The sequence below is a fragment of the Lissotriton vulgaris genome, unplaced genomic scaffold (assembly GCF_964263255.1).
Source record: "Lissotriton vulgaris unplaced genomic scaffold, aLisVul1.2 SCAFFOLD_912, whole genome shotgun sequence".
Lineage (NCBI taxonomy): Eukaryota > Metazoa > Chordata > Amphibia > Caudata > Salamandridae > Lissotriton > Lissotriton vulgaris.
The window spans coordinates 190,419-209,700 of record NW_028247922.1 but is presented as its reverse complement, the minus strand read 5'-3'; the positions used below and the strand labels follow the sequence as shown (position 1 = coordinate 209,700).

The 19,282-nt window shown below is 47.8% G+C and overlaps 1 protein-coding gene across 1 annotated transcript in view; it reads right to left on the bottom strand.

The window, feature by feature from the left end:
- Nucleotides 1-19,282, bottom strand: part of MBTPS1 (membrane bound transcription factor peptidase, site 1) — a gene marked incomplete at its 5' end in the record, with an annotated part of 218,955 nt that overhangs the window by 36,921 nt on the left and 162,752 nt on the right. The window contains one exon of the mRNA XM_086949849.1: nucleotides 1,364-1,520. Coding sequence (XP_086805975.1) covers nucleotides 1,364-1,520 — 157 coding nt within the window. The remainder of the gene's footprint in view (nucleotides 1-1,363; nucleotides 1,521-19,282) is intronic.

The following is a 19,282-nucleotide window of genomic DNA, read 5'->3' as shown; positions in this document are numbered from 1 at the left end:
AGTGCAACTTAACTTGACGCCCTTGCCCCTTCTCTCTGTAGTCAGGGTAGTGAGATAGGGTAGAGATCCACTTTTCTTTTTCTTATGCTTGCGCTTGAACTTTAAATGTAAGGAACTGGCAACAGTGTGCAGGGGTGCTGCTTCTATGTGGCTCTGCTTCGCAACTTCTGGGGCACCAACAATGGTAAACCTCATGCTGAAATGGTCCGACTGAATGCTATTCATTCACTTTCTTCAAGTTTTTAACTCCAGTGAAAAACAGATTACAGAATAATTTTCATAATCGCTTAAGGTATTACCATAGCCTCTGCATTATTTCAGATTAACATGCATTTTAAATTTGCAACCATTTTGTACTTCTCATTTAGCCTGGCTGTTCAATTAAGCATTGCCTCGTTTTGAAACTGGCATTACAAGTGCTACTGTTCCGAAACTGTATTTACTTCCTAAGGACTCCTCACATTCTTACCATACTTTGGCACCTGCATGTTACGGGCTATCTAACTTATTTAAACCACATATCCTATCATCCACTTGCTGCAATATAAACTTCTAAAAGAAGGTCAAAAAAAAGTTTGCATTTTTGCAGTTTGCATTTTTTCTCCAAAGGGTCAGAGGGTGAAGTGCTAGTCTGTTGATATGGTGAATTTGCAAATAGATTATTTTTGCTGCTCGCGATAAATCTGCGTTAACCCCTTCCACACTCATGACGAGCTGGGCTCGTCATGGTGTAGCCTCCTCGTATACTGATGACGAGCCCAGCTCGTCATAAAACAATGAAGAATAGCAATTCCCAGCACAGGAGGGGAATTGCCTTAGCAGCCATGGAGTTAAACCTGTGTTAAGACTTCTGTAGGCTTCTCTGAGTGTTTATCTTCCACATTAAGTTGGGTAGCAGCGCAGCATACAAACATCCGCCCACACAAAATAAAGGTATTAAGGCAATTACAAAGTATGTGCATTTACAAGCCGAGCCAGGTCTTTGCACCTAATACACACTGTAAGGCTCACCTTAAACACAAACACACACCAACATCCGCTTTAACCTTCATTTTTTTTATGTTGCTTCCTTGCCTTTTTCCTAGGTTTTGCATACCTACAACTCTGCTGGTAAGTCATTTTATGTATTCACCATCCATACATGAAATAATAAGTGTTTCATCTGGTAGGGTTAGACATTTATCTAAACAGTCTTTGCAAATGGACAGATGATGCATACTATTTGCAAACAGTCAAATGGGTATCCTTAGAAATGTTAAACATTCATTTATGGGGAAAATATATCGAAACAATAAATGACACTGCACATATGGAATGCTTAGTATCACAAACAAAAAACTGTGGAACGGTTACAAAAGCACACCTTGTATTTTCATCGTAGAACTTGACCTTTCTCATTACTGAAGTATTATACCAGTCACTGAAGACCATCAGGGAAAGTCCATTATCCACATCCCTCTTCAGTTTTGTTATTTCTTCTGGAAAGAACTCTTCTTCACTGTCAACTATCAACAAGGTCCCTGAAAGCAGAGAATTACAAAAGCAATCAGATGGAAGCCAGCTGAACAAAATCTCCATGATTTTAACAGATGGGTATGAAGTGATTATATCACCTTCATAACTTGGCTTTTATATAGCACTTCATACCACACATCTGCTATCTTTAAGCACTGTTAAAAACCTGTTTCCATTACCTAATTAAATGGATCTCAATTGATCAACCTCAGAAGGATGGGAGGCTGAGTTGCTTTCACTGGAATTCAAACTCATGACCTGAAGATTACCACATTTCTTAGCCACAAGTATTTTAAAATCACTAAGCAATGCAAAAGACACAAGATAAAATAAAAAAAAACATGGTATGTTCTTTTCTCTCTAGATACTTAGAAATAAAGAAATCTGATCTGCATGACAGCAAACCTACAACACACTCGACCAGCAGCTAGCACGGTCTGATGTTGCCAACAATGTTTGGGAGAAAATAGAAACATCGTAGTCAAACAAGGGATATATATATATATATACACACAAAATTAGAGAAAATACTATTGATTTGCGCAGAATTCTCAAAAAATCCAGAAATCCATTATTAATCCTGAAAACTCAGACCATTAAAATACACTTTACATCCATCATATCTTTGAGCCTTGACAGGCTATGTATAACGTTGCTGTTCACTAATGCATTTCTGCTGTAAATACCTGCCCTCACTGAAGGTGGTGTTAGATGGGAATATTAATGCTTTGTTAAATCAAGGAAAAATTCCCAAAGGCTTAAATAATGCAGTAACAACTCCCTTACTAAAAAGTGAAGGCATGCAATCAACCATCAAACTGGAGAGACAACCTGATATGGCAGTTGCAGATATCAGAGAAGGCCAAATCACTTCTCTTGTTACAAAACTAACAAACACCAATCCTTTCTTTATCAACCAGAAGAGTGGATCATCCAACTCTACTGTATCTACTATAAAAGTGGGCAGGGTTAACGAACATAGCTCTACGATGCTTAGGATCATTATCGAACAATGGAAGAAAGCAAATTAAAATCCGCTCTTCATCTACTACAACAAAGCGGACAGTATAGAATCCTGCAGGGATCTCCCTAGTCTCTTTTACGGTTAAATATTTACAGGAGACCGCTGGCTCAGATGCTGATGCTATCAGAGCAACCACCTGTTTCAACTGTAAGCACATGATATTTAACTATACATAATCAGCCAGATTCATCAATGTCAAATTCTGCGATTTCTAAATTGCGAGAAAATGCGAATCGCAATTTAGAAATCGCAGAACGGCATTCATGAACATTTGCGATTAAAAAATGCGATTCACAACCGGCTGCAATCGCCGATTGCGAGACCCCAGAATTCGGTAAAAAATCGCAGAATCCGCTGATACCCCTGTTGAAATTGCGATTTCGCAATTACCGATATCGCAAATAGCGATCTCGCTAACTGCGAGATCGCAAAAACGGGAAGTCGCATCCTGAGCACAGTGATGACATCACAACCAGGAAGTAGGCAGGTCCCACCCTCATTCAGCAGTGAGAGGCTGAAGTACAGGCATCAGTTGCAGAGCTCCCCTCCAGTGTTCCCACAGGACTACAGCAGGAGACACCACAGTGGCAAGCATGTCACAGGATGCAGCAGGAGCCTCCACCAGTGGGAGAAAGCGCAAAATTAAGTTTTCAGAGCAGGAGCTCTAACACCTCATCGAAGGAGTTTCCAGGGACCACAACCGCCTATTTGGCAAAGACTCCCGAAGGGTACCAGAGGCCGACAAAAGGCGCATATGGCTGTGCATCCGCGCCAAAGTGAACGCCGTGGGGGTGACCCCGCACTCGGTGGACGAGCTGGAAAAGCGCTGGTATGACTTAAGAGGGCGGGCAAAAGAAAAGATTGCCGAGAGGCTGGGGGAGCAAGTGGCGACAGGTGGAAGGGAGCCCACTGTCCCACCGAACACACCACTGGAGGACCAAGTGGAGGAGACCATCAACCCACAGGCCTGCGTGGGTGTGAACCGGCTTGACTCCTCCCGACTCACCCAAGACACAACAGGCAAGTGCCATGCGACTGCAACCCCCTGTCCCCTAACAATGTCCATGACTCCAGTGCATCCCATAACAAACCCCAATCATGCAGCCAAAGTAGAGCTCAATAGCGCAATTGCATTGTGGGACATGTAGTCTGCCCACAATTACCATCCTGTACCATAGAGCCTGACATGTCCAGTGAGAGTCCATCCTGCAGCGAGTCAGAGAAAGGTAGACTGCATGCATGTAGCAAGCCTAATTGTGTACGGGACATGTCACTAATCAACGTCCACTTTACATCACAGGTGGGGCTGATGTCCCCAGCACCGACAGCGAGGCACTGGTGATTGAGGAGAACACGGAGGGGGATACACATCATACCCCACAGCCCGGACCATCAGGGCAAGCTGCCACAACAGCGGTCATCCCACCACCCGCCTCTGTGGCCCTTGCCACCCCCGTGACAACAGGCGCTGCTGTACCACCACGCAGCACACAGCCACCAGTCGGGCCTGCAACACCAGCAGCAGGTCGCCAACCAACCCGCCGCCCTGCGACTGAGGAGCCAGACAAACGGTCTGGTCAGGGAGCCGCGCACCAACACATCCCGCGCTGGCAGGGGCAGAATTGTGCGTGCAGGTGGGCTCTCCATTCAGCGTAGGATGCGGAGTGTGCACCAGACCTAGGCCCGACATCTAGCCGCCATCCACCTCCAACTGGACAAGACGACACGTAATGTGGCACATATGACAGCAGCTGTGGAGGCCAACACACAGGCAATGTCCAGGCAGCGGGATCTCAATCGCCGCAGACACCGCCAACTGTTGACCCGCCTTTCGGCGTACACGCGGTCCAATAATATTATTGGGAACGCCAGCTCTCGCGACGCTCCCTGGCATGAGTAGAGTAATGGGTGTGGGGAGTGGGTGCACTAGAAATAGTTCATGCAGATTAGGTTACGGCGCCTGTGTCCTTCTGCTGGATTCTCGCCGCGTGCGTGACGCACATGTGCAGGTGGCCGATTGTCCCCTTCTGACTCACTGCCAGAGATGTCTACAGGTATCCTGCGCTTGGTAGCAATGTGTAGGATAGCACACACGGCCACGATGCGGCAGCAGACCTCAGGTTTGTATTTGATGGCCCCACCAGTCTTATGCAGTATGCGGAATCAGCTCTTCAAAAGGCCAAATGTCCTCTCAATGCAATTTCTTGTGCGTATGTGTGCTGCATTGTAACGCCGTTGCTGTGGTGTTGCAGGGTTGAGGTGTGGGGTGAGTAGGTACTCACGGAGAGCGTATCCGCTGTCACCTGCATGATAGAAGCAGAGGGTGAGTGCCTGTGCAGCGCAGCGTCATTATCACATTGTACTGTTGTGTGGCATGTGTACTTACCCAGTAGGTGTCCTTCACCAAAGTCTGCCCTGGCCAGTCGTGTGTGGAGGCCGCTGTGCCGGAATATGAAGGAGCCATGTGTACTCCCCGGGTACTATGCCACTATGTCCCTGATGATTGTCTTTGCATTGCATACCATCTGTATACTGAGGGAGTGGTAAGACTTGCGGTTGTGATACATGTATTCCGTTTGTGCTGGTGGGCAGATGTGGATGTGGGTACAGTCAATGCATCTTATGATGTGTGGGAATTGTGCTACATTGTAAAATTGCAGCTTGGTGTTGTTCAAGTCCTGTTGGCTGGTGGGGAATGATATGTAGTGGTGTAGGCGGGTCAGCATGGCCTCCAGGAAACTCCTTAGGCAGCTGGACATGGTGGGTTGGGAGATTCCCCCTGCAACAGCAACTATACCCTGGAAGCTTCCGAAGGCCAGTAGGTGCAGGCTGCACAATACCTGCACATGGGTGGGAACGGCATTGGTCTTCCTAGTTGGGTGCTGCAGGAGGGGGTCTAGGTCCCGGTCAGCTTGATTATCATTGCCCCATTTAGGCGGTACTTGGCGTAGATTTGCTCCCTGGTTTGGCCCAGTAGGGTGACCCGCTGACGGAATATCCGCTCCTGGATACGTCATCTGTTCCGTGCTGCTCGCTGTAGCCTTCGCCGCCTGACCACCATGTAGAGTCCTGGCATTGTGAGAGTCCTCAGGCTCTAGCTGCATGTCCTTAAGTGTGTTTGGTCAAGCCAGCACCTGTTGGTAGTTTGCAAGACTTTTTTTCTGATGTGATTTTTTTTTTTACTGGTTACCACCTGGTTTGGGTTCTCCTTAATTTGCGCGTCGCTAAATGCGATTTTGGTTTTTACGCTATTTGCGATTTTTCATGAATTGCGATATCGATTTCTTTGCGATATCGCACTTTTATTCGCAGAATCCATGGTTTCTCCCTATTACAGATTCGCTAATGGACTTCTTCCTGGATTCTGCGATTTTAATTGCGATTTGGCAGGAAAAATTTGCGATTTCGCTATTTTCTTTCTTGAATCCCTTTTCATCAAATTGCGATCGCAATTGCTTTTTCGCAGCTATTGCGATCGCTATTTGGCTTCATGAATCTAGCTGATAGTTCGGTACCTTAAAGAACCACAAAAGAAACAACTTTTCCCAAACATGTGCATAATTGGATAAAGGAACAGATCCTAGGAGTGCAAATTAGGCTTGGCACTTACCTGATAGTGCTGCACTAAGCCCGGTCCACCGCGGCTGTTGCTGTTTGCATGGAGGACGGTCCACACGGCACAGCGACGTCAGACGCTAGGTGGAGGGGGAGGGGGAAACTATTTGAATGCCGATAACTGGGACGCACAGTGGACTGTTGTAAGTTCTGCTGGCGTCTCTGCTACTTTTTATCACTGCGTGTGTTTAACTGGCTGTACCCGGCATCCCGCATTTTTTAATCATTGGTAGCATTTTTCTGAAGGCAATAGGCTTGGCACTTACGTAATGGTGCTGCACCGACCACGGTCCACCGCAGCTGTTGCTTTTTGCGTGGAGGCGGTCCACACGGCACAGCGATGTCAGACGCTAGGTGGAGGGGGAAACTACTTGAATGCTGATCACGCGGACACACACAGCGGGCGTGTCTAAGGCCAGCCTGACTGCGCCCGTCCGCGCTAGGGCCAGGACTCCTGGATCCTTCTCCATTGTGTCCCAGAAATACTCTAAGGAGGAAATGATTAATCTTAACTCTAACGAGACAGGCGCTAAGCTAAGTGTTTATGCCTAGCCCCATCTGATATCAACTTAGCATGTCCATGTGGTTTTACTCTTCCACCAGAGCAGAAGATTAACCCCTTCCGTGCGGCCGCGATTTTTCCCGTGTGCGGCCGCCGGACAAACACGGGCGGGCCATGACGAACCCCAGCCGTCATCAGCACACGAGCACCGTAGTGCATGACGGCTGGGGTTCGTCACCAGCATGGAAGGGGTTAAAGCACTCCACTCACCACAAAGAGTGAACAAAAAACTCCAGTTAGATGATAGGAAACAGGATATAACTTGTGGACCGATCAATGTAAGATCCCTGATCAAACAGAAGTACGAAATAGCGAAGATGATAACCACCCATAAAATTGCGTGCTCTTTATCACAGAAACAAGAACTGATGCAGCTTCTGACCCAGATTTTGTGATTGCAACAGCTACGGGTTTCCAGTCGTTCAGAATAGACAGACCATTAAAAAGAGGGGGAGTAGCAATTATTTTACGACACCAGTTTTTAGCCAAGTTTGCTCCAGCTTCCACTCCTCTCTTTGAAGCGCTGCATTTTTCTATTGAAATAGCTCCAAAATGACGGTTAAAAGGTATACTACTTTAACGCCCTCCTAGTGCCAGGAGCACATTTGTAAGGAATCTGGAAGGACTCCTGGAATCTTCACTGTCTAGTTACGACTTCACTGATCTGGGGGATTTAAATATGTATTTAGAAGATTTGGAAGACAAAGCAACCGCTATTCTGTTAGATACTCTAGGGCCGATAGGCCTTGCTCAGCTAGTCTCAACCCTAAAACAAAGCAGGGCATAGGCTTGATGGGATTTTCAGTTCCATGGCCGGGTTGTCAGTAAAAGAAGTCCTCCCCTTGACCTGGACAGACCACTTTTTAATTAAATTTAATATTGTAACACTCACAGCCCAGCCAACACAGACAAGGGAAAAAAACCATCGACCTACATTGCGTGGAGACAATCAGATACAACGTTATTCCAATCACTTTTGGAGGAAACACACCCTCAATTTAATCAGTGTGTAGACTCTAGTGCAGTTAAATACACTGAATGGCTAAATGAAGCCATAAAAACCTCAGTTCTTATTAGAAAAATCTCAGGGAATTGGGATATGCCATCGACACCCAGGTTCTTGGAAACTCTACGAAAGGAAAAACAAATGTGCCATAGGATGGAAAGGCACTGGAGAGCTAATTATGACAAAATAGAAAAGGAACTATATAAAACTACATTAAACAACTATAAAAATCCTAAGAAGGATTACGTCACTCAACAAGTCGAGAATGCCAAACATACTACTAAAGAACTATTCGAAATAGTTCACAATCTAGCTACATTGCCAAAGTCCGATGCAATAAAATGGAATCAAACTTTTTGTGACTATTGGGTCAGCTTTCAAATCTAAAGTTATGGACATTTATAACATTTTCGTAACTGCCCCTGTCCATGATCCCATAGAGCTAACCAAAAATGACGAATTTCCACAAGATTTTGTTTTGCGCATTTGCCCCAATTCCTTCTGAAGTGGTAGCTAAACACATACTAGAGATGAAATCCGGTTCCCCAAACGATCCCTGCCCTTCTGGGGTCCTCAAAAAGATAACAGAAGTGGTTAGCCCTGTTCTCACTCAGATTTTTAACATGATATTCACTTTAGACAAGTTCCCATCTACATGAAAAGATTGCTCCATTCTTCCATTGCTAAAGAAGCCAAACCTAGACGCGTCCAATTCGGCAAACTATCGTCCCAATGCCTGCCTACCACTCCCGGGCCAGGATAGTTGAAAAGATTATGACTAAGCAACTATCTCAGTTTATTTTGGACAACAATCTTCTTGATCACTCCCAGTGTGGTTTCCGTGGGGAACATAGCACTGAGACTGCATTGGTTAATAACACAGAAAAATCAGAACGGTGATGGATGGAGGAGGATCAGCAGCCCTGGTCCTCCGTGATCTATCAGCCGCTTTTGATACTGTCGATCACAAGTTATTGCATCGGCAGCTGGAACCAATGGGGGTCCAGTGAATTGCACTGTCCCTTTTGACCTCCTTTTTGAAAGATAGGATGTTAAGTGTTACAATGGATGGCTTCCAGTCAAACTCCTATGTGCTGCCCTGTGGAGTTCCCCAGGGGTAGTGCTTAAGCTCAAACCCTTTTTTAATATATATTTTGCAGAACTTGCTCCTCGGTTTCAGAAATTTGGGTTTAATTGAACGTCCTACACGGACGACTACCAGATAGTTGTGACAGCATATAAGAAACAAACTCTTCCCTCTCTTCAGTTCCAAAACTGTATGAGAGAAGTCGACAGATGGTTGAGACAGCACTGTTTGAAGCTAAACTCAGAAAAGACCGAGGTCATTATTATCATTACTTTTGGGGAGTTTGAACCCAGATGGAACCTTCTCTGGAGACCAATAGAGACGGGTGAAGCGCCAAAACCTGTCTCAAATCCAAAAGATTTAGGCGTGTGGATTGACAACAAGTTAGCATTATCTCATCAGACCAATGCTTTTGTCACCGCCTCCCATTTCAGGATTAAAAAACTAAGGAAAATCATGCCTTATATCCCTACTGAGTCTAGAAAGCTGGTGGTTACAGCGCTGGTCAAGACCAAATTAGACTATTGTAATAGTCTTTATTTGGGCATGTGTAAGCATATTCTCAAAAAACTTTAATCTATCTAAAACACAGCCGCTCGATTGTTGAGCAATATACCCAAATATGATTCTATTACCAAGGAACTTTGCCGACTTCATTGGCTTCCAGTGGCCAAACGAGTGGAGTTTAAGGCCGTCTGTTTAGCATTCAAGGATTTGAATGACACAGGACCTTGGACGCTCAAAGCACAAGTTACTACTTGTGTAACGATATATCTGTAAGAGACATTAGTTAGTGATAGATTCCTTACCTTAGAATATCCCTAGGCGTCAGACTGGATCGGGAAAGTTTTGCTTAGCAGTACCCCTTTGCGTCAGTAGGTGGCGTCCTGCTGCTCCGCGTCCGTCGCTGGCCGTATGCGCCGAGATGAAGTCACAGAGACTACTTAGGCGCCTCCATGTGCGCTGACATCAGTTCTGTGCACGACTTTCTCCGCGCCAGGAACGCAGAGCCATGCAAGAAACAGACTACTGGTGCCATGAAACTAGGGCCCTGAAAAGGGATGTCCTTAACCCTAGTAATCAGTAGGCAGGACAGGGAGGATGGGTGGGACGGTAAGGAATCTATCACTAACTAATGTCTCTTACAGATATATCGTTACACAAGTAGTAACTTGTGCATCTGAAAGAGACACGTTAGTTATAGATTGCCTACCTTAGAATGGATACCCCAGCAATACTAACCCCGGTGGTGGGTCTGCGAACAAGATTACACCAGAAAGTCACGGAGAACAGAACGGCCAAAGAAGCAGTCTCTCCGGACTCTACTGTCAAGGCAGTAATGCTTGGTAAACGTGTGCAGCGAGGTCCATGTAGGTGCCTGACAAATGTCCTGCAAGGGAACGCCGCATCCCAAGGCAGTAGTGGCTGTCATTGCCCTGGTGGAATGGGCACGCAGCCCCAAAGGAGGCTCCTTCTTGGCCAAGGAGTAGCATGCTTTGATGCACAGAACGACCCACCGGGAAATGGTCCGTTTGTGCACAGCCCAACCTTTTTTGGCACCCACGTAGCCAACAAAGAGCTTGTCATCCACCCAGAACGGTTGTGTACGCTGCAGATAGAATGCAAACGCACGTTTTGGGTCCAGGCCGTGGAGCATCTCCTGTTCCCTTGAGGGATGCGGAGGAGGAAAGAAGGTGGTCAAAGTGATGGTCTGCCCGATGTGGAAGGGCGTGACAACTTTTGGTAAAAAAGGACAGGTTCTCAGAACCACCTTGTCCGGATGAACAGTAAGGAAAGGAGGTGTAGTGATCAAGTCCACTCAGTTCAGGTGATTCAAAGAGGTTTTATTGATGATGGTACAAGATCACAAGGAGACCATAAGTAGATCAGATTAAGACTAGAGTAAGACCAGAGTAAGACCCCACCAGGAGCAGCCAGCAGCAGCTCAGCCCAGTCAACTGTCATTTCTCTATGCAGATACCCAACATTCTGACAGTCATCACAGTAACATTCCACTGGTGGTGGAATGGCATTGCATTAACAGGATATAACATATCCCCTTTTCTTATAAGGGAAAACAAAAAGCAAGAAACGGAAGAGAAGAACCTGAGAAAGCGAAAGCAAAGTGATAATACAAAAACATAAGAAGAACAATGAGAGAAAAACCATCAAAAGAAGAGCAGAGAGAACAACATCGAAAAAAGAGCAACAAGATGGAAATCAAGAAACAGAGAAGGAAACCAAACATAGAAACCATCCACCCTTCTTACACAATACAGAAAAGGAAAGAACGAAATAAAGATCAGACACCTTCCTTCTTTGTAAATACTAAAAATGAAGGATACATAAAGTACAAAGGTACAAACACATAAATAGGTACTCTTCTAACCTTCTCCATACACAACAAAAATGAGAATATAAAGATAAACCTAAGAACTACTACAGACACACTCCTTAGAAGGAAAAGTATGAAAGGAGACAGGTATTGAATAAATAGAAATACTGAACAAAGAAGAAGGAAGCCAAATATAGAAACTATCCTCCCTTCTTACACAACAGAAAAGAAGAAAAAACAACATCAGAGAAAAGGATAAAAGAAAGAACAAAAGACTGCCCCAAAGCACACCCACTGGCCAGAACAGGAATGAATGGAGACTGAAAATGGAAAATTAACAGTACAGAGGGCTACAGGCTGAGACTAATGCAGAGAAAGGAAACAACAGAAAAGCAGAGGTAAGCTCAGAATCCACAAGCGACATAGGAAGACCTCAAAAGGAAAACAGAAAAGAAGAAACAAGGAAGATGAGGAAAAATAAGAATGTATCCCCATCTAAACACCGTTATCATGATAACTATCATTATCAATGACAAAAATGTAATGCAAAGATAACAGTGCAAATTTATCATTATAAAATACAATATAAACAGAACATATTTAGCAATAAAAGCTTGGGATGCGCTCAAATGGGGTAAAAACGTAAGCTAAATATGTGAACTAGAATGCATGGGTGGGAACCCATGACTAATCTCTTAAGATAGAGATGCGTTGTGCACAAAACGGGGAACACTCCCATACACATCTAACTGTAAGAACTGAATTTGTGTGAAAAAAAAACCACAGTGCACTGTAGTAATGTAACTGTGTTAAACAGCACATATGAGTAGGCACTCAAGACATATTCCAAACATTAAACGGAATAATTGGGTCAGCACCTGTGCTAATGCAAAAAGGCTGTAACCTTTGCATGATTCCCCTGTAAAAGGGTAGAACTGACCGTGTTTGGGTAGGAACCCGAACACATGGGTAGGAACCCATGACCAATCTCTTGGATAAGAGATGCGTAAGGAATGCAAAACATCCTTGCATACATCCCCTGTCATAGAGCAAACAAACAATACACATGAGAAACATGTGTGAGTGTACAGTCAGCAGATGGGACTTAAACCCATTGCTGGCAAATGGGAATAAAACCATCTGCGATCTTGTTGGGAGACACCGATCGGTGTTGGGAGACAAGTGGCATGCAAGAGACTAGGGTCCACAAACAATATAGAGATGTACACAACCATGAGACGCAATTTAGTTTGAAGGAAAATGTAATGGCTTAGAGCGGTGACCCACGTCGGTGAGCAACTACCCACTCAAGTAACAATCGTCTGCGTTGGCTCCAAAGAACATAAACATGAAGAAACATATGATTGCCAGCAAACTGAGCGAAAAATGAAACATGCAAACTAACATCACAGTATTACAGTTGAGAGGGTGAATACACCCAGCAATAAAAATAATTTAGCTAGTGTAAAAATGACGTGTTGGAAATACACAACATTTTCTTAAATGAGTGCAACCATAACCATTTAATAGGTACGTGCAACAGTTCTTTTTGACGTATACCACCAGAAGGTATTTTGCAGAAGATACAGTGCCCACTGAATGTCGGATAAAAAACTAAGCTGACTAAGACTCCTGGATTTCATAAGAACGGAAAAAAATCATTAATCTCTTGACAATAAGCCCTCCGAGGAACAGTATGACCGCTGCAGAGCAAAATAACTCATTAAGCATACAACATTAAGAAAAGGCAAAGAAATTCTCAGGTGATAGATTTCACATAGGAATCTGCAGCAACTTTAAAGTAATAAAATGTTCCACGTTGAACGGAGCAGCTTGCAAAAAAAAAAAAATAATGAAAAAGGATACTGGCTGAATGTTGCTTGCATCTTTTGCGAATCTTTATTCCTAGAAAATTAAGAAACAGTACCTTGCTGGAAGGATCCACAGAAAAAACTTCTCAAGCAATGGACAACTTGAAAAGTTATCTCCATGGACGAGAATGGTCGAGTGGTCGACAAAGTGCAAGTGAAGACGAATGCGCCGAGGCATTAACAATAATGGCACGTAAGAACCAGACGTGGTTGACAGAAGCACAGAACAAGGCTGGATACTTCAGAGAACCTAGAGTTCTATGTGCTCCGGTGGCGCCAAACACAGGATGGAGGCGGGTACTTTACACTTTGCCGGATGGCTGCAGGCACGCTCCTGCTGCGTCCAACAGCAGCACTGGTGACTGCGAAGCAGGGAAAAAGTCATAAATGGCTACACAGGTGCTGGTTGCTAAGAGGTGAGGAGCGCATGCTTCCTTTCACATTTTGAAACAGCATGGCAGTTTTTACTGGCTTCACTGTAGGGAAGACCAAACACACATAAAACAAAATAAAGATCGTAATATTACTCACTCCGATGGCCTCCTCTTGTGGGAGGGAGGGAGGGAGATGAAATCCAAATCGCTTTCAGGTGGCCCACGTAGAAAAAGCCATACACCAAAAAAAAAAATGACTTGTAAAATAAACTTTTACCAGTCGAGCAAAACAAGTACTGTGCTAACACTGCTTTCAAAATCTACCAAAGTGCACACTCCGTTGGAGAAAATCAGTGTACTGGACAGACAGTAGCAAAAATGTCAATGTGTGGGAGTCAAGATAATAAAGCAGGCTTACTTTCACAAAAAACACAGCACAAGACGCAGGTGTTGGCAGGCATGGACGTTGGCAGGCTTACAGATTGTTAGGTTTACTCTCAATGAAGGTTCAGCACAAGCCGCAGAGATCGTGTGGAGTAGACAATGATGTGTTGCGCTGAAGACAGACGTTGTTTAATTTGAAGCTCAACCACGCATGAGGGCACAGCACCTCCCCAGACTTAAGAAGGCATACCCTCACATGAAGGCACAGGATGCACAGAGATAGTGGGGAGTAGATGCCCAAGTGTGAATAGAAAGCTCCTGTAGTAGCACTTCCCCAGACTCACAGAAACAATTGGCAGGATGCAGTGGGCGACCGATGGGAGGTCACTGGTGGGGTCAAGGATGCCAGTTGACGGTAGATGCTAAGCTTGAGAGACTGATCTATAGATTAAGTTTCTTGAAGTTTGTTGAGGTGAAAGATGCAGGTTCATATAACAGGAGGTTTGGAAGAAAGAGCGTGGAGCTCACTCACCCTTCTGGCTGAGGTGATAGCAACCAAGAAAGCAGTCTTTAGGTGAGAAGACGCAAGGGACAGTTATGAAGGGGCTCAAAGGGAGCACACATCAGAAACGTTAAAGACAAGGTTTAAGTCCTATTGAGGCATGATGAACGGCACGGGAGGGAACGTGTGCGTAATGCCCTTCAGAAAACAGTTAACAACCAGGGACTTAAAAAGAGAAGGCTAATCCGGAAGCCGTAGAAAGGCAGAAATGGCAGAGAGATAGCCTTTGATAGTGCCCAGCGCAGAGTCCAGCTGGGCAAGAGAAAGAAGGAACAAAAGAACCTCAGAAAGAGGGGACGAAAGTGGCTCCTCAGCCATTGCTGCGCACCATGCCACAAATTTATTCCACCTTCAGGTGTATACCGATTAAGTGGAGGGACGCCTGGCTGCCAAAATGACATCACAGACCTCGGGAGGAAGGTTGAAAGGTGTCAACTGTCGCTGCTCACTCTCCACGCATGGAGGTGGAGGGTGGACAGGTTCGGGTGGAGGACCGTCCCCTGCTGCTGCGACAGAAGATCCTCCCGAAGAGACAGTCTGATCGGGGGAGCGATCACCATGCTGCGTAGTTCAGGATACCAGTATCTTTGTGCCCAATCCGGAGCCACCAGGATAACTTGGGCCCGGTCGCGCCAAATCTTCTTCAGCAATCTGGGCAGAAGTGGTATAGGCGGAAAGGCGTACAACAGACCGCAACTCCACTTGCGATGAAAAGCGTTGCAGAGCGAGTGCCGCCTTGGAATTTCCAACACCCAGAACTGATGACATTGCGCGTTCTCTTCGGTGGGTAATAGATCTAACCAAGGTTCTCCCCACTGCTGAAAGAGACCTTGCGCCACGTCCGAGTGCAGACGCCATTCGTGATCCATCAAGCATCGGTGGCGGAGTTAGTCTGCCATGGCGTTCAGAGAACCTGCCAGGTGTTGAACCACCAAGGTAATGCTGTGATGTTCCAGTCACCTCCAGAGGCGCAGAGCCTCCTGACAGAATCCAGGACCCCACCCGCCCTGTTTGTTGCAATACCACATGGCGGTGGTGTTGTCCGTGAACACCTGCACCACACTTCCCTGGACAAAGGGAAGGAATGCTTTCAGTGCAAGTCGGATCGCATGCAGCTCCAAAAGATGGATATGGAGACGGGACTCCGCCAGAGACCAGAGGCCTCTGATCTCCGCCTCTCCCAAGTGGCCTCCCCATCCCAGGAGGGACGAGTTCATCACCACCGTGTACTCCGGTTGGGGAAGGGAGAGGGATCTGCCACTGACCGAATCTCGATTTGTGAGCCACCACTGCAATTGTTGAGCAGTGCCCTCCGAGATCTGGACATGATCGGACAAGTTGCCCTGATGCTGTGCCCACTGGAACGTCAAGTCCCACTGCAGAGCCCGCATATGCCATCTGGCATGTGTCACCAGCAGGATGCAGGAGGCCATGAGGCCCAGAAGCCGGAGGGTCAACCTGACAGAAACCCGGGATAAAGGCCGAAAGATCAGAATCATAGCCCGAATATCCCAGACTCGCTGCTCGGGAGGATAAACCCGAAACAGTGTTGAATCAAGAACCGCTCCAATGAAGGGGAGCTTCTAAGAGGGACTCGGGTGCAACTTCGGCACGTTGATGGAAAACCCCAGCAGATGCAGGAGGTCGGCCGTAGTCTGAAGGTGGCCGACAACTGTTTGGGGCGAGCCCGCCTTCAACAACCAGTCGTCGAGGTAGGGGAAGACTGACACTCTTAACCTGCGTAGGTAAGCTGCGACCACCGCCATCACTTTTGTTAACACCCAAGGGGCGCTGGGAAAGCCGAAGGGGAGCACAGCAAACTGAAAATGCTCCTGGCCTACAGTGAACCGCAGGTAACGCCGGTGGGCCGGGAGGACGGGGATGTGAATGTGAAAATAATCGTACTGCAAGTCCAACGCTACCATCCAGTCTCCAGGATCAAGGGCAGTCAAGGCCTGAGCCAGAGTCAGCATTTTGAATTTCTCCTTCCGGAGGAAGCGATTGACGTCCCGGAGTTCCAAGATGGGGCGCAGGCCCCCCTTGTCCTTTTTGGGTACCAGAAAGTAGTAGGAATAACAACCACTCCCTACTTCCTGCCTGTGAACGCACTCGATGGCCCCCTTGGCCAAGAGGGCCATGACTTCCTGTTGGATCAGAATCAAATGATCCCCCGACATGCAGTGGCACCAAGGTGGCATGGCTGGAGGGGAGGACTGAAAGGGAAGGGAGTAACCCTTGTGGATGATCTGCAGCACCCACTTGTCCAATGTAATATCGCGCCAGTGGGGGAGGTGGTGGTCAATCCTGCCACCCACAGCCGTGCGGTGCTCCAGGAAGGACGTACTCGGAAGGTTTAGAGGGAGGAGCAGTGGGGGTGGAGGCGGACTGACCCGCACGCTGATTTCCTGACATGCCACAGCGGAAGCTGCGCCCACGCTTAGGCTGGTTCTGCACAAACTTGTGAAGGAACGTGCCTGGATGCCCCTGCCATGAATGGACCGAAAACCAGGAGTGGCCAGGTTCTTTGCAGAAAGACTCAAGGACTTGGCCGTGGCCCGCAAGTCCTTAAAGCGCTCCAGTGCACGGTCGGCCTGATCGCCAAACAGGTGGGTGCCATCAAAGGGCATGTCCATGAGCGAGCCTTGGACATCGGGCAAGAACCCAGTCGAACGCAATCTGCTCGGAGTCACACTGCCGGGCAAGGGGGTCCTCGGATCCTTCCCAGTCCTCCTCCGCCTCCGGCACAGGAGGGGCCAGTCGCGGCGGCAGGGCCAGAGAAGGGACAAACTGTGCCGGAAACGGCGCCGAGAAAGGCACCGACCGGGGCCGTCTCCCAATGGGGATCCCAGGTCAGAACAAAATGGTCCTGGAACTGGGGCAAGGGCGGAATGAATGGCACCCAGTACGGCGCTGGAGCCTGCAACGCTGCACCTCGTAGCGCCGGGGCCGGAGCCAACGGCGTAGGATCCTGTGGCGCGAGGCATGATCCGCGGGCGGAGCTGCCAGGCCGACAGAATCTGGACACGGGACCGCGGGGCCCGAAGATATACCGGCGGGAGCCCGAGGCCTAAAAAAGCGGTCTATGGCAGCAAGAAACTCTTGCACCTGTTCGGGAATCGCCAACAGACCCGGGTAGGGTGGGTAGACCGTGGGACACCCAGGCTCCAGAGGAACCGCGGGGACGGAGCCCCTGTCCCCCTCGTCCGCCTCCGAGGAGCGGTGGGGGGACGTCGAAGAGCAAACATGCTTCTTAGACTTCTTTTTATGACGTCGCTTACCAGAATCTGAAGGCGAAGACTTGGAGCCCGAGGAGCGACGGCTCCGGTCCCGCGAGCGGTCCTGGGAACGGCCTCTAGACCCAGAGCGGCGGTGTGACGAATGCCGGACCTCCAGCAATTTCCTGCACCGCTCCCTCAAGGCCTTCTGGACCATGGCTCGACAGTCCCAGCAGTCGTGATCAGTCTCCAGGCAGTAGAGGCAAACAGCGTGGGGTTCCGCCACTGACATGATACGGCGTCACGGTCCACAGGACTTAAAGCCAGGCATCCCTACGTGCACCAGGAGAAAAAAAAGGGGGGGGTGGGGGGGAACAAAAAGTCTCAAATAGAAGTCAAAAAGGGACTAAGGTACGTGTTCAATCCGGATCTGCGCTTGCTGGCACGGAAAAAGAAAAGAAGATGTCAGAGCGCAGGGGTGGCGCTGAAGTAGTCTCTGTGACATCATCATGACACATACGATGCCAGCGACGGATGCGAAGGCGCAGGACGCCACCCACTGAAGCGCAAGGGTACTGCTAAGCAAAACTTTCCGGATCCAGTCTGACGCCTGGGGATTTTCTACGGTAAGGAATCTATCACTAACATGTCTCTTTCAGATAAGCTATTTGTTTGGTATCATCCGGCCAGACAGCTGCGGTCCTTAGGGACCAAAATGATGAAGGTACCTGGAACACGCACTTCGGGTTGGGGCGGTCAGAATCTCTTATGGCACTGCAAAGCTGTGGAACACACTTCCAGCCGAGTTGAGAGGAGTAGTTTCTCTTACAATTTTCAGGAGAAAGTTGAAAGCCTGGCTTTTCCAGAACTGAGCAACCAAGAGGATTTACGGCAGTCAACAGCACCAAGACACTCCCGGGTATTCGGGCACTCAACAAAACATCCTTCCATTTTTGGGGCCGAAAAAAACTGACTCTCTACCAAGCCCTAAATAACTAAAACAGCCTAGGAGTAGCATTCGATAATCTAGTTTTTTTTATCAACAAATTACAATGGTGAATGGGAGGAGCCAAGCTCGACAACGAGATGGCCGCACTTTAGCTCGGCTCCGCCGCCCTACCTGCCTGAAATCTAATATCCTGTTGATTATCCTGCCCAAAACGGACAACAACTTATATGCAGAGCTTTGCAGCAACTTACCATCCATCCCCGTGGGTCCGGTGTTCGGTGGATCCACAGCGGTGCCCTCCCGGAAAGTGCGGCCTTCCCGGGGCTGAGACCGGGGCCTCGCCATTAGCGAGTTGCCGGCGAGACTGTGTCGGCGGCGGCCTCGGGTGAAGGTCTTGGGCCGGCCGAAAGATGCCGATGTGCGAAGAGCCCGGAGGCAAATGAACGCGCCTGGGACACTCGTCCGGTGCTCCAGAGGTGGTGTGCGGCAAGTTGTGGGTTGGGGACGCCGTGTTTGGTGGCTCCCCCCTTTGTTGCCGTCCGGCCGTACCGGGCTCCTTCACTTGGTGGGGGAAGAAGGACTTTGGTGGAACGATGTCACCGGCGGGTCCCCTCCCTTGTGACCAGTATTTCAGCGCTGTGGGTGCTGCTTGTGCGCTTGAGGGGGGTCCCGCCGGGGTTCTGCTGTTGAGCTCACCCTTGGAAACGAATCCGGAGAGACGGCGTAATTGTCGCAAAATGGCGGCTGCTGTCATGTCTTGTGCAGGGTCCCGGGATGCCGATT